This window comes from Panthera leo, chromosome A1, assembly GCF_018350215.1.
Source record: "Panthera leo isolate Ple1 chromosome A1, P.leo_Ple1_pat1.1, whole genome shotgun sequence".
NCBI lineage: Eukaryota > Metazoa > Chordata > Mammalia > Carnivora > Felidae > Panthera > Panthera leo.
In genome coordinates, this window is record NC_056679.1 from 186,365,887 (window position 1) to 186,379,013 (window position 13,127).

At 43.0% G+C, this 13,127-nt stretch overlaps 1 protein-coding gene across 5 annotated transcripts in view; it reads left to right on the forward strand.

Moving 5' to 3' along the window:
* Positions 1 to 4,227: 4,227 nt before the first annotated feature.
* GABRB2 (gamma-aminobutyric acid type A receptor subunit beta2) overlaps positions 4,228 to 13,127 on the forward strand; it is a 233,118-nt gene continuing 224,218 nt past the window's right edge. For 4 of the 5 annotated variants that reach the window (XM_042907414.1, XM_042907410.1, XM_042907412.1 and 1 more), the window contains exons 1-4: positions 4,228 to 4,314; positions 5,392 to 5,624; positions 5,786 to 5,877; positions 6,871 to 6,938. In XM_042907414.1, the coding sequence (XP_042763348.1) occupies positions 5,548 to 5,624; positions 5,786 to 5,877; positions 6,871 to 6,938 (237 nt within the window). In that variant the 5' untranslated portion in view covers positions 4,228 to 4,314; positions 5,392 to 5,547. Of the gene's footprint in view, positions 4,315 to 4,689; positions 4,750 to 5,391; positions 5,625 to 5,785; positions 5,878 to 6,870; positions 6,939 to 13,127 lie in introns of those variants that run through there. The other variant, XM_042907411.1, reaches the window with a different exon arrangement.

The following is a 13,127-nucleotide window of genomic DNA, read 5'->3' on the forward strand; positions in this document are numbered from 1 at the left end:
GATGATTCACCACCAGCAGCAGGTCAGTGAAACTGACCTGGCACCGTGGGCATATTCCATACTTGTTCTTCATCAGGTAAAAGGCTATGATACAGAATTCCACATTACCCCCTCCCAACGGAGTTGTGTTAGTTTCCAGGGAAGGAATCAGGGCGGCAGAGGGACAGAGTGCATTACCTTCTGTATTTTATACCATATGCACATAATGTCTACTCTAAAATTAACATACATTTTAAGAATTTAATACAGCTGAACAGTCCTTTATCAGAATATTCTCTTTCCTTGGCTTTTATCACCACAGTATCTTCCTCTTACCTTTTAGGCCAGTCCTAATTTGAGTCTTTTGATGGCTGTAACTGTCTTTTACCAGAAGATTCTCTTCTAGATCCTCTAGTATCCTCACTCTGCTCATCCTCCTGACAAAAGTCTTATGTGCTCTTATGATTTAAGTTATTTACACCCTCAGCATCTTCAAACATATACTCATTCATTAAAACATATGTATTAAGTGTCTACTATAGGCACTAGGTACTGGAATACAGCAGTGAGTAAATCAGATAAAAATCTCTGTGATTTTTTTTAACTATTATTCCATGCAGTAAGATGAAAATAAAATGTGTAAAATATAATACGGTAGTAATATTTTCTAAAGAGACAATACAAAGCAGGAAAGGGCAACAAAGGTGTTAGGATGAAACATGGAAATTTTCTATTGGTCCCACCTCAACCCTCACTTCTGAGCTTCAGGTGCATACATCAAAACATCCAGTGTGCCTTGGATGTCTAGCAGGTACCTTAAACTTAAACTGTGACCCAAACTGAGTGTATTATCCCCAGCAACTTTCTTCCAGCACCACTACTGAACTACTCAAACCAGAAATGTGTGAGTCCTCTTTGGATACCTCTCTCATTCCCTATATTCCATCTGTCACAAAGTGTAGTCAGTTCTATCACATAACTTGGGCCACTTCTCTACATCTTTATTGCCAATATCCTAATTCAGGTGAACATCAATTCTCCTCTGGATTCCTACAAAAACAGATCTCACTACAGCTACTACCATCTTCCTCCAGTGTCACTAAAACTCATCCTGTCATTCCCCTACCTCAACGATCAATGGTCCCAAATTGCTACTGCCCAGATCTCTAACTGCATCACTCTTGGGACCACTTACCCTTCTCCTTTAGTCTCAGGGTTCTTCCTTCATTCTTCATCTATGCTATCCTCTCTTGGCCCAAGATATTTGCACATACTATTTCTTCTTCCTGGAACATTCTTCCCCCAACTCTTCATTAGGCTAACCCATCTTTCAAATCTCAATTGAAGCATGAATTTATCCAGCAAGTTTTATTCAAATACTCAAAATGGTTTATTTGCAGCAATTATGGATTCCATAATATCCTGTCTTTCCCACTTTACACATCATGCTACACCAGTTATTACTTCTATAACAGCTCTACCCATGTGGGAGTGTGAACTCCAAATGGGTAAGGACCATGTCTGCCTTTACCACATGTCATCCCCAGTGCTTGTCAAATAATGTTTGACATAGAGTAGGTGCCCAGTACATATTTACTGAATAAATGAATGACTATTTTAGTAAAGATTAAGGGCAGATGATTGATGATTGCTTTTATCTGGCATTTATATGCTTCATGCACAGAGATGATTTTGAGTCATGATCTCTAAATAGTACTTACAATTTTGCCTTCTCATTGTGTATCTGGGATCACAGAGGATGCTCTCCAGCAACTGATACATCTTCAGATTCCAGTAGTGCCCTCCCTTGCACATTGTTGTTCCAATGTTCACATTCCTAGGTAGCGATATCAGTCTTCCGGAGAGAAGTCCTAGAGAAGTCCTAGAAGTCTGCTGTACAATAAAGACCCATTTCAGGTATAAGTTGATCTCAGGTTTTATAGCTAGTGGAAATATCTCTTTGATTATGTTAGTAACATCTATTGGTAATAGATATCCCTGAGATGTTACCATATAGAGAAAATATTTTTTCTCCTTTTGATTGGTTTCAATACATTGCCTTTTTAACCTTATCTTAATTCCCTTGAAATGTCTGTTTCTCTCTTCTCAAGCCAGTCTACGATAATTGCATTAAATTTATGTCCACTCAGACTATATAGATTAATGCTATTAAACCTTGTTTGTTTTCCTGTCCACTCATTATGCTTTATTAAAAATTGTTAATATTTGTTAATTTCATGCCAAATGCTCCGCATATATTTATGTCATTCTAAAATCAAATGGAGAAGGTGCAATTATCATTCTCAGTTTTACACAGGAGTAAACCATGGCTTAGAGAGGCTAACTGACCTGTCCAAGTCACAAAGATAGGAAGTATTCAAACTGGGATTTAAACCCAAAGTTCTGCCTCCAGTTCCTTTGAAACTCTCAGTTTGCACTGTGCTATTGTTTTACATGCTGAGACACAAGTTATTTTAACTCTTTGCCCACCTCTCCCTTAATTTTCTGTATACGGTAAGCCTTCAATAAGTACTTGTTTAACTCTTCACTGGGCTGTTATTATTACTGCTGAATGACAGTATTTGTGGTACTGTTCTTTTCACTGATTTTTTCTTTCCCAACCCAAACTGAAGAGAGCATACGCGGGAGAGGCTGGCAGTGCAGAAAGTGCAACAAGGATAAATAAAAGTCGGAAGGAAAATACAAGATTGCTAGGGTTTCACCAGTTAGTTACTTGGGGTTCAAACTGCTTTAGGAATCCGCTGGACGTAATGCTAGTAATCTAAACTTTGTTCTTCCTTCAGGACGTTCGCTTGTGTCAAAGATTCCCATTGTAGAGAAATGTAAAAAGAAATGGAGGAAAATTGGCAATTTTGCTCTATCATGGGTCTATATTTTGGTTCCTGTAACTCGCAACCTGAGTAATTAATGATGGAAGAATTACAGATTTCACCTTTCTCGTTTATGGCGCTGATTTTCACCTGTCCTTAATTCAGAAACTCCCTTACTCTGTCAAGACACACAGCTCTTCCTTCCCGCTCGCGTTTCCTCCCAGGGGCGCTTTCGGATTCCCGCCTCAAAGCCCTCCCGCCTCCACCCTCCCCTCGGAGTCATTCCCCCAAGCCTCCCCAGGATGACCCTCTGACCTAGGCGGGGGAGGAGGGAGGTTGTCCGGAGGTAAATGGGTCAGGAGCAAGGCTCGGACCTGGACCGCGGGGAGGCCCCGGTGCTGCGGGGACCGAGAGCCGGCCGAGCGCCGCCAGCCCCTGCCTCGGCTGCGGGCGGCGAGCGCCCCTCCTCCTCTCCGACTTGGCCGGCAAGCGCGCGCCTCCCACTCCCGCAGCGGCCGAGGGCTCCTCGGGCCGGGGGAGCTGCGCCGCGGCCGAGAGCCGGCAGCCGGCAAGGTCTCGGACGTGGGAACCAAGGCTGTCTACTCTAGTGGTTAGGGACGCTGGCTTTGGAGTCCAATTCTGTTTCCACCTCTCGCCTCCTAGGTGACCTTGGGCGAGTTGCTTCGCTTCAGTGTGCCAGTTTCTAAATCGATATGGGGAAACTGAGGTGAGGGTTAAATCCTAGGATTGTTGTATTAACAAAGCACTCCAGGCAAGTAGTAAGCGCCCAGTTAATAGACAGCAACGGTCAGCCCTCAAGAGTGAGAAGCGAAAACTGCTCCGCGTCCAAGGATGTAGGTTTGCGCTCTCGCTTTTCCAGTTCTGCACCGAGGAGTAGGGGGAGGGGCCGCCGGGAGCACCTGCCCTCCCTCCCCTCCCCCCCTCCCCCCCTCCTCCCCTGTTCCAAGATAACTCGGGAGTAGCGGGGAGGCATTCGTCCCAGCCTTGGGTTCGGGCTCCTTAACGCGGCCCAGATCCCCCAGCCTAGTGGCAGCCCGCGGCGCCCGCGGCACGTCTCTCTCCCGCGAGCTGAGGAAACATTTCTGCCCTGAATTGAGTATCTCCCTCCCTCTCCGACCACAGAGCTCGCTCGCTGCCACCTCTGGGACTCGGCAGCCGTGGGGAGTCCGGCAAAGCCTCGGGCGGGAGGGAAGAGACAACCTCAGGGTGTGAGAGTGTCCCCCCGCCCTGGGAAGGGAAGCGAGGACGAGGGTTGGCGCGGAGACCGGGGGAGAACACCGGGCCCCCTGGCGCTCCTGGGCCCCATCCTCATTTTGCTGCCTTCTAGGGACTGCTCTGGCTTTTCCCGTCCCGAGGCACACACATCCCCGGAATAGCCAGGTGTCCCAGGCCGCCACACGCCCGGCTCTCCGCCCAGGGCAGAGAGGCCGGAGGCTACAGCTCAGCACGCGGCGGGAGTGGGCGGCGAGCGCCAGCAGGCGAGGTAAGGAGAGGCGGGGGGCGGGTGGGGAGAGTGCCTGCACGTGCGCGCGCCTGTGCGCGTGCTCCGAGGGGGCGTCGGGTGGGGGTCCGCCCCAGGGCCACCCGCCCTTCCTGCACCGTGTCCCCGCCCCAGCCCCCTCGCCCCCTGCACCCAGGCTCGGGTGCTAGCCACGCGCGTTCCCCACGCCCCCGTGTCCCAGCACCCCCTGATCCAAACCCCACCCTCCCCACTAATAATTTCCCAATGCAGAATCAGACCGAAACCTGGAGAGAGAACGTTGCCTTTCTGCTCCCCTCGCCCCCCCCCCCCCCCACTTTCTATAAATAATCCGGACTAGCGGGTCAGGCACGTCACACGGCAAGAAACCGGGACCCCGACGTTTTCTTCTCTGGGAATAGGGGGTAAAGGGTGAGGAGAAGGAGAAAGAAATCGCTCGTGAGTAGTGAAGAAAAGCGTGCTCCTTGACTCCTAGAAGAGACCAGGCACCATTTTATTCTTTTCTTTTTCTTTCTTTTTTATTTTTCTATTTCTTATTCTCTAACCCCCCTCCCCGCCCCAAATCCAATGGATTGCTCAGCACTTCTCCCATTGGTTTCTTTCCTCCCTCCCCCTTCGACTACTGCACCCACCGTCCCTCCCCCCCAACCCCCGCCGCACAACCCCCACCTCCAGCACACGTCTCGCCCCACGCAGGGGATGCTATTCTCCAGGAAATAAAGTTCAAACTCCTCGCCTCATAGGCTTGCTGAGACCAGAAATGGGCTCCCAGGCACCCGTCTTCCACTAGCACTCCACACCTGCTGTCTTTTAAATTCCTAATCTGGTTTTGCATATTTAAGAGGAAACATACATACACGCCCCAAAAACCCACAACCCGTGAGGTGCAAAACTGCCTCCCGCAACTACCAAAACTTACCCGAGGCTCTAGTTGTTTTTGTCTTAAAGGAAGGAAAACAAAGATTTTACTCTGGGCCCTCCAGTGGGGTGATATTCAACTATGTATATGTTGTACACATATATGTTTTTTCTTTCTCCCCTTTAATTTTTTTTTTTTTTTTTTTTTTTTTTTTTCCTTAGCAAGAAAATCTGCTCGGTCCCAGGCAGCCGCCGCTGCCCCTTTGATGTTTTGGTACACCGTGCGCATGCGCCTCACATTAGAATTACTGCACTGGGCAGACTAAGTTGGATCTCCTCTCTTCAGTGAAACCCTCAATCCCATCAAAAACTAAAGGGATGTGGAGAGTCCGGAAAAAGGGCTACTTTGGGATTTGGTCATTCCCCTTAATAATCGCCGCTGTCTGTGCGCAGAGGTAAGTGTGCCCAGCATTTCTCTTTTTCATTTCACTTTGAAGGGCTCTGTCTGCATACCTCTGTGAGCAGGGATCTGTAGTGAGGATCGGATAGATGCTGAAGACGCTGTGCCTGCTGCCTTATTGATGCCTGTTTATTGTCTTTTCTTTTTTTTTTTTAGTGTCAATGACCCTAGTAATATGTCGCTGGTTAAAGAGACAGTGGATAGACTCCTGAAAGGCTATGACATTCGTCTGAGACCAGATTTTGGAGGTAATGGGGTTGCCTTGGAAATAAGAAACAGCCTAGTTATAGCCTAAGCTGTCTTTTGAGCTTTGTGTGCGCTGTGCCTTCCCTCTCCCTATTGTTGGCTGCATGTGGTATATCCGATGTGTCTCTGTGTTACCATATTGAGAAAGTGATCCAAACTTAAGCCTATTTGTCAGTATCCAGCACTTAGATGGTCTTTCAGTGAGACCCTCTTAGAGTTTATAGGTGACTGCTGTTCTTCACCTTCACTGCTAAAATCCTTTACTTCACCGTCTTTGCTTCATTGAGATACCAGCCTCTTAAGTTTAGTTAATGGTGTACCCAGAGAACCTGGCTTACTGGAGGCCATCGTGAACATTTTTGAGAATAAAATGTGCAGGCAATTGGTTGAAAAGTGGCATTAATCCCCTGTGCCCGCCTACTTTGGAAGAGTTCTGGCATGGTTTAAAGTGGCTGGTGTCTGGGTATTCTCCAGTCCTGGAAGCCCCACTGCTTAGGGCGGTGGGAGGGAGGGGGGGTTCGGGAGCGCCAGAAGGTAGGTGGGGAGGTAGGTGGGAGAAGGGTGAAGGACCCCTTGCTGCAGCCTTAGATACACTGTTATGCCCATTTAATTTTGCTTTAGACTCTTATGAAGCTCAAAGAGTTAAACCTGCTCACTGAAGGACAGTGGGAAAGAATGAGGAGGAGGGGGTTTTAGTGCAATATATAAAATTCCCTTGAGCTAGACTGATTCCTGTGCTTCTGTGAGTTATGTGTATTCTCACACTGAGACAGCTACATATGTAGACAGAATTGGAATCTCTTCCACAAAGGCACGTGTGTGCGTGTTCCATAGAGCGTTTCCTAGAGGAGTGCCTGGCACTCTTTTTAAAAAGGAGCAATGAGGGTGAACAGTGGGGGAGGGATCTGGGGCAGAATACCCAAGCCCAGGGACTACTCTTGCTGAGAATGAATGAAGTTCTGAGAAATCACGTGGCTGGCCATCTTGGTTCGCAGGTCCCCCTGTGGCCGTGGGAATGAACATTGACATTGCTAGCATCGATATGGTTTCCGAAGTCAATATGGTGAGTACTGAGGTTTATAGTTGTACCTCTGCAGACCTTCATTTGGGGATAGGAAGTAGGAAGGGGTCAGTCAGTGGGGGTGGCATAAGCATGAGTAAGCATATGAAATGGGGATGAGGGCTGGGCATTTTGCTTTGGAACCCACTGTGTTTGAGGTTTCAGAGCCCTTGCTTTTTGGTCCCTAATGATTTTTCCAACCTGGTTCGGATACTTGAGAATTGGTACAGAGCAAGTAAAATGCATCATAATTCATGTGCAAAACACAACCACATGCACAAGATCCCTTGCAGAAGCCACATTTCCTAAGGTTTATTGAGGAACCAGGTTCATCAGGTGATTTTCTGAGTTTGGAGTGGGGTCAGGAAAAGAGGGAACGGTTTTGAGGCTATTTCACAAGGAATATAATCTTACAAACTAAACTGTCGCTAATAGACTAAATAAATGACCCTGGGATACAGATGTCCACTTGTTGCTTTCAGAGATGGCCTTTTTACAAGCTGATGGCTGTCACCTCCCCCCACAATTGTTCACCTGCTCTTTTAATGTCTCTTCCCCACAAAAATAAATTAAAAAATTGTCCACCCTGTGTTCTGAAGGTAGGCTCAGACCCATGTGCCCTATCTAGTCACTTTTTCAATGTTGTACACTGCATGTCCTAAGCTTATACAGTTAATGGACAGCAGCACTCCTTAGTGGCTACCTCCTTGGAATTGGGGCAAATGCTGAGAAAAAGCCTCTCTCTTCCTGACCAGGGACACTTGTGGGGGGTTTGTTTCATGCAGGAGCGCCCCCTGCTGCCCATGTGGGGGCACTGCAGACAGACAAAACCATGACAAGTGTCCTAGATACCCCAGAATACTTGGGCTGCTTCTTTCTCCAGTGACTTTTCTACTCTGTGTTGTTAAAGTTTTCTCCTTTGGAAAAGTCTGTCTAGAAAGGCCACATTTGACTGTAAGATGGTAATGTTACTTTCAATACTGAAAGCACACTGCACATTTCAGAAGACTGTTGTGGCATGGTTCTTCCTAGAAATGAAATGCACTAATAAAGAAAAGGGTGTAGTGTGTAAAGTTTTATGTAAAAGACTTCTCAGCCAGCCATCAGGACTTGAAAGTTAGGACATTTACTAATTAACTCAAGAGAGCAAAAGTAGTTGATATGTTCTTAATATTATGCAGATTTTCATATTCCCAGAGTTTAAATAGAGAGAAAACTCAAATAACTAACCTCATCCCTATACATTGTCCAAAGACAGGTGATAGTCATTAGCATTATGACATTATAAAACATAACTACTCCAGGGAACATTCAACTCTTTCTATAAAGTTTCCACAAAGTTTTAATGCCATGTATCTTCTTATATTCTAATTATTGGGAAGGCTTTTTTTTCATATAGGATATAAACACAGACTGAGACAATACTGGGTGATTCAGAACCACAGATTTCCCACATATTATGAAAATTCCCTGTGTGTCTAGAGAATACATTTTCCTTGGGAAACTAATTTCTCAGATGCACAAATATTCGCCTTTGTGGAATTCTAGAGGTCTTTCATTAGTTTAAATTTTGAGTTTTACTAGAAAAATTTAAAAAGGTCCTAATGTGGGTACTTCCTAAGTCCCAAAGACTTGAATCTAAATTGTGTTGCTAGACACAAAGTGATAACAGAAATCAGGTGTGGTTCTGTGCGTCCTGCATGTGGTTAAATTGGGCTGCTTTCTTTTGCCTTTTGATTTATGTTATTTTTTTACAACCCTCCTCTTTGGAGCATCACAAAAATGGTGTCCTATGGAAAATTAGGAAATAGATTCTAAACAAACAATGATGAGATGATAGGTCACCTGTGATAGGTCAGCTATGAACTTGGATATATTATATCCCCCAACTGTTTAGAGTAGTGCTGTGCTGTGTGTGTGTGTGTGTGTGTGTGTGTGTGTGTGTGTGTATGTATGTGTTTTAAATTTTGTTCGCCTTTTACCTGCATACAGCATTTTGGAAAGGTGTCTGAGCTGGACACAATGCCAAGACCTGCTAGTCAAAATATAGACCCAGCTAAGTTGGGGTGACATCTCTTAAAGCTGTTTACTGTTGATGAAAAATCATGGGATGTTGAAAGTGCAAAAACAAATGTCAGGTTGTAAATAGGCCAGTACTGCAGCATTAATGATTAGAACGAAATGTTAAAAATTCCATGCCAGATTCCTTTCTTAGCCTACTGCTACCACAGGTGGACTTGTCCAGACACATTTTTTACTTGTTGAAAAATTAACACTTATTTCAGCTAACATTATAGTGACTTAAATTAATCCTTCAAAGAAAAATTTTGTGATGTATGTTATTTTTAAGTATGCTTATTTGATTTGAAGCAACAGATGGGAAATTTCATCATTGGTGTGTAAATAAAATAAAGATGTTTGTGGCATATTACCTCTAGTATAGGGGTCTAAAAGTGTTAATATGTCTTGATTATTTTTAGTTCTGAAAGAATGGTTGATTATTTAAATGAAACCTCAAAAGTGATTAACATACATGTTTTTGCCTCATTATCTTTTATTACCTGCAACCTCTGGTAATTGTAACTTTCTTTTACTATGGCGAATCTTCCTTTGAAGGATGGTAGGCTCCAGACCATTTAGATTGTCACTGACTCATTTGTACCGAAGGAAAAGAGACATGTCAATGTGATACTCTTGGTAAATGACAATGATCGAAAAATCTGAACCAAATCAGGAGGCTTGAATACTAGTTCTGCTTCTGCTGCTCAGTCATCCTCAGGGAATTCACAGATGGACAGGGCTAAATTTCCTCACCTGTTAAAGAGGAGGAATAGTCCCATTGTACCTATTTCAGGTGACTACCAGAATTAACAAAACTAAATATGTGAAAGTGTTGATGTTCCGTGAACATAGCTTATGTAGAAGACTGAATAACAGGCTATCATTCAAGAAAATTTGTGTCCACTCCAGCTGCTGCCCTAAAGGTAATATACTAGGTCTCAAGTTTGTTTTTTTTCTTTTTTTTTTATGTGTGAATTGAGAGGGGACATATTAATTTGACTTCCAACTCAAAGTTATATGTATTTCTGGTTTGGTTTATTTGGTAGCTCTGTTGAGTACAAAAAAGTTCCAGGAAAACATGGAAATCTAGCATAAATGTAAGGAAAATGCAGAATTCCTAAATGTCATACAGTTGTGAGTTCTTACTCGTGAAGTTGAGGACGGTAGCTTACTCAGGTGACTGTTGGCCCAATGCTAGATCTTTGGAAGAATGTGATTTCAATTAGAATGCTCCTGAGTGGAAAGCTTGGCTCTAGAATGAAATATTTTTAGATGTCTTGGTTACATTGGCAGGGATCTTTTTGTTAAGGTTCTTTGATGAAAAGTGCATTTTAAGATCCAAAATTGGCTCTGAGAATTATGGACTGAAATAGCTTTCTCTTCATTTAAAGTAGATTCTTCTCCATCTTGAAACAACACATTTGCCAACCAAAGAGTGAAGCAATATTTCACTTTTGAGGAAAGAGTTCTAGTAAACACACACACAAATTACCTTTTTATGGAATGGCAAATGAAGAAAACTGCTGCCTTTTTTTTTTAAAACAGATGTTTTCTTGCATCACCAGATGCACAGTTTAAAATTCAATTCAACACAAATGCTTATTTAGCAGCTACTATGATCCAGCCATGTTGTAGGCCTCAGAGACAGAGCAATGAACAAAATTGATTTGTTTCCTGACCTCATGAGACTTAATATCTAGGTGCTCACTATTCTTAATTCTTCTGTAGACTCTTACTGTACTTATGCTTAGCATAGTCTTATCTTTTCTTTAAAGCTTTTTTATGAGCAGCTAAATGAGTACCTAGTGGTCTGTATTTCCCATGAATTCCTTTGTCACTTCTTGGTTTCACCATTCATTTGTTATTTGCCATTTCAAAATGCTGTGTGTGTTACATATTCATTCTGTTTTCCTGATCATGTTATAAACTACATGTAGACAGTTATAATATATCACTCCATGTGGTTTTGCTCTATACACAATGACTGGTTGGATGTTAGACTCTGGGTGAATGCCACAAATATTGGGTAAACTATTTGTTTTCATAGCAGCAATTTGTTATTATTCACTAGACACCGTACCATATATGTGGAGAAACAGAGCATAGAATCCTAGTCCTCAAATTCAAGGCATTCGTTGTTTAATATAGAAAAAATCACAATACAGGATTATAAGTGCTTTGAAAGAGGAAATACAAAGGGTATATTGGGAATGCAGAATACTAAGATATTACATAGAAATTTATAGGTGAAGAAATTAACTAGAAATTAAAGGATTGTGGATAGATGTTCCAAGTAGAAATAATGGCACATAGGAGAAAAAGACACAGAAAAATAAATGGGGTTAGGAGTTTGCAAGTAACTTTGACTGGAATTGGGAGTGGGAGTAAGGAGGTGATAAAAGCTTGTATTGAGATCACAGGTGGTGATCAAATTATAGAGACCATTTTTGCAGCTTGAAGTGTTAAATTTTGTTCCAAAGACTGTAGAGATCCATGAAAGGATGTGAATAGGAGAATTGCATGAACAGATTCACACTTCAAGAAGATGCTTCTGAAATATGAAGAGTTAAGCAAGACTTAAGTTGGGGGATAAGATGAAAACTCACTGCAAAAATCCAGGAAGAATTGATGAATTGAGGCAGGGATGTAAAATAGAAGAAAGAAAAACAGCACATTTATGAGGTAGAAGCAGAAGGACCTGGTGAATCCCAAATTTCTGATGGTACTATTTATTAATATTCAGAAACAAAAGGGGCATCCAAGTTGGAGGCGGGAGTGAGGGATTAGGTATACGGGCAGATGGTGAGCTCAGTTTGGGATATGTTGACTTTTCAACACACATGAAATCTCCCAGTGGGGATTGGGAAATACAGGTCTAGAGCTACGTAAAAAAGTCATGACTAGAGAGGTGAGCTTCTACATTGTCACTGTATAGGTAGTATTTATAACAGTATGAATGGACAAAATTAAAAAGGGAAAGTGAAAAGACAGCTACAGTTGGAGATCTGGTGAGCACAAGTCGAGGAACACTGAAAAGGAGTCCACAAAGAGTAACAAGGAGCTAAGCAACAATCAGAGAGTTAGGAAGAGAACCTGCAGATAACAGTGTTTTGGAAGTGTGGAGGTACAAGAGAGTTTAAAAAAGAAGGAAGTTATCAGTTGTGTCACATGCCAAAATGATCAATTGAAATAAGTTGTGAGATTCATCTACTGAGTGTAGTAGTAACAAGAGCTCACTGGTAAATATAGAGGACCTTTGGTAGTTGGGAACTATACTTTTGAAAAGTTTGGATCCGAAGTAAAATGGGGAGAGAGCAATTACTAAAAGGAGTGATATATAATTTGGAGAAGTTTCCTTTGGAAGGGAGCAGGTTGCAGATACAACACAGGAGATGGGTGGGGCGGTGGGACAGGAAGCTAAAGGCTCACTTAATTGAAGACCTCTGTATTCTCTCCAACATGGGAGACATTTCCTATTGAGAATAGAGGAGGTTAAAATTGGCCTCTGTGGAGAAAGGGTAAGTAAGTGAGGTTACCTGGGACACACAGAAGGATAGCCAAGAAGCAATGAAGCATGGTGAAGTGTATATGAACACTCTCCGACTACAGGCAGGCTTAAGCCTAAGTGAATTATGCTTAGAAGTTCTCCTACCCAACTTTTAGCAAGCTATTATGTTCTCTCCTTTTTCTTCTACTCCTTTGCGCCATCATCCCCTCTCCCTCTCTTGTATATTACCCAACATTTTCCACGTCATGTAACACAAATAGAATAGAATAAAGCTAGTGCTTATTGAGTTCTTAACTCATGTAAGTATTCTGTTGATTTGCATTATTTCATCCAATGCTCCTATAAAAACAGTGAGGTAGCTACATCAACCTACTTACAAAAGAGGAACCTGAGGCCAAGAGAGGTTAAGTGACTCGTTCAAGGTCACACAGCTAACAAATGATTGACTTCACATTGCTTGATCTTAACCATGCTGCAGTTTTAAGTTGTAGCAAAGACTCGTTAAAAAAAATCATTTTCATTCCTTGAGAACCCTGTTTTGTTGTAGTTGCTATTTTTTGAAAGAGTGGATAGATCAGAGAAACTAATCATAAGATGATACTCCTCACTCTCTTCGCCTTAAA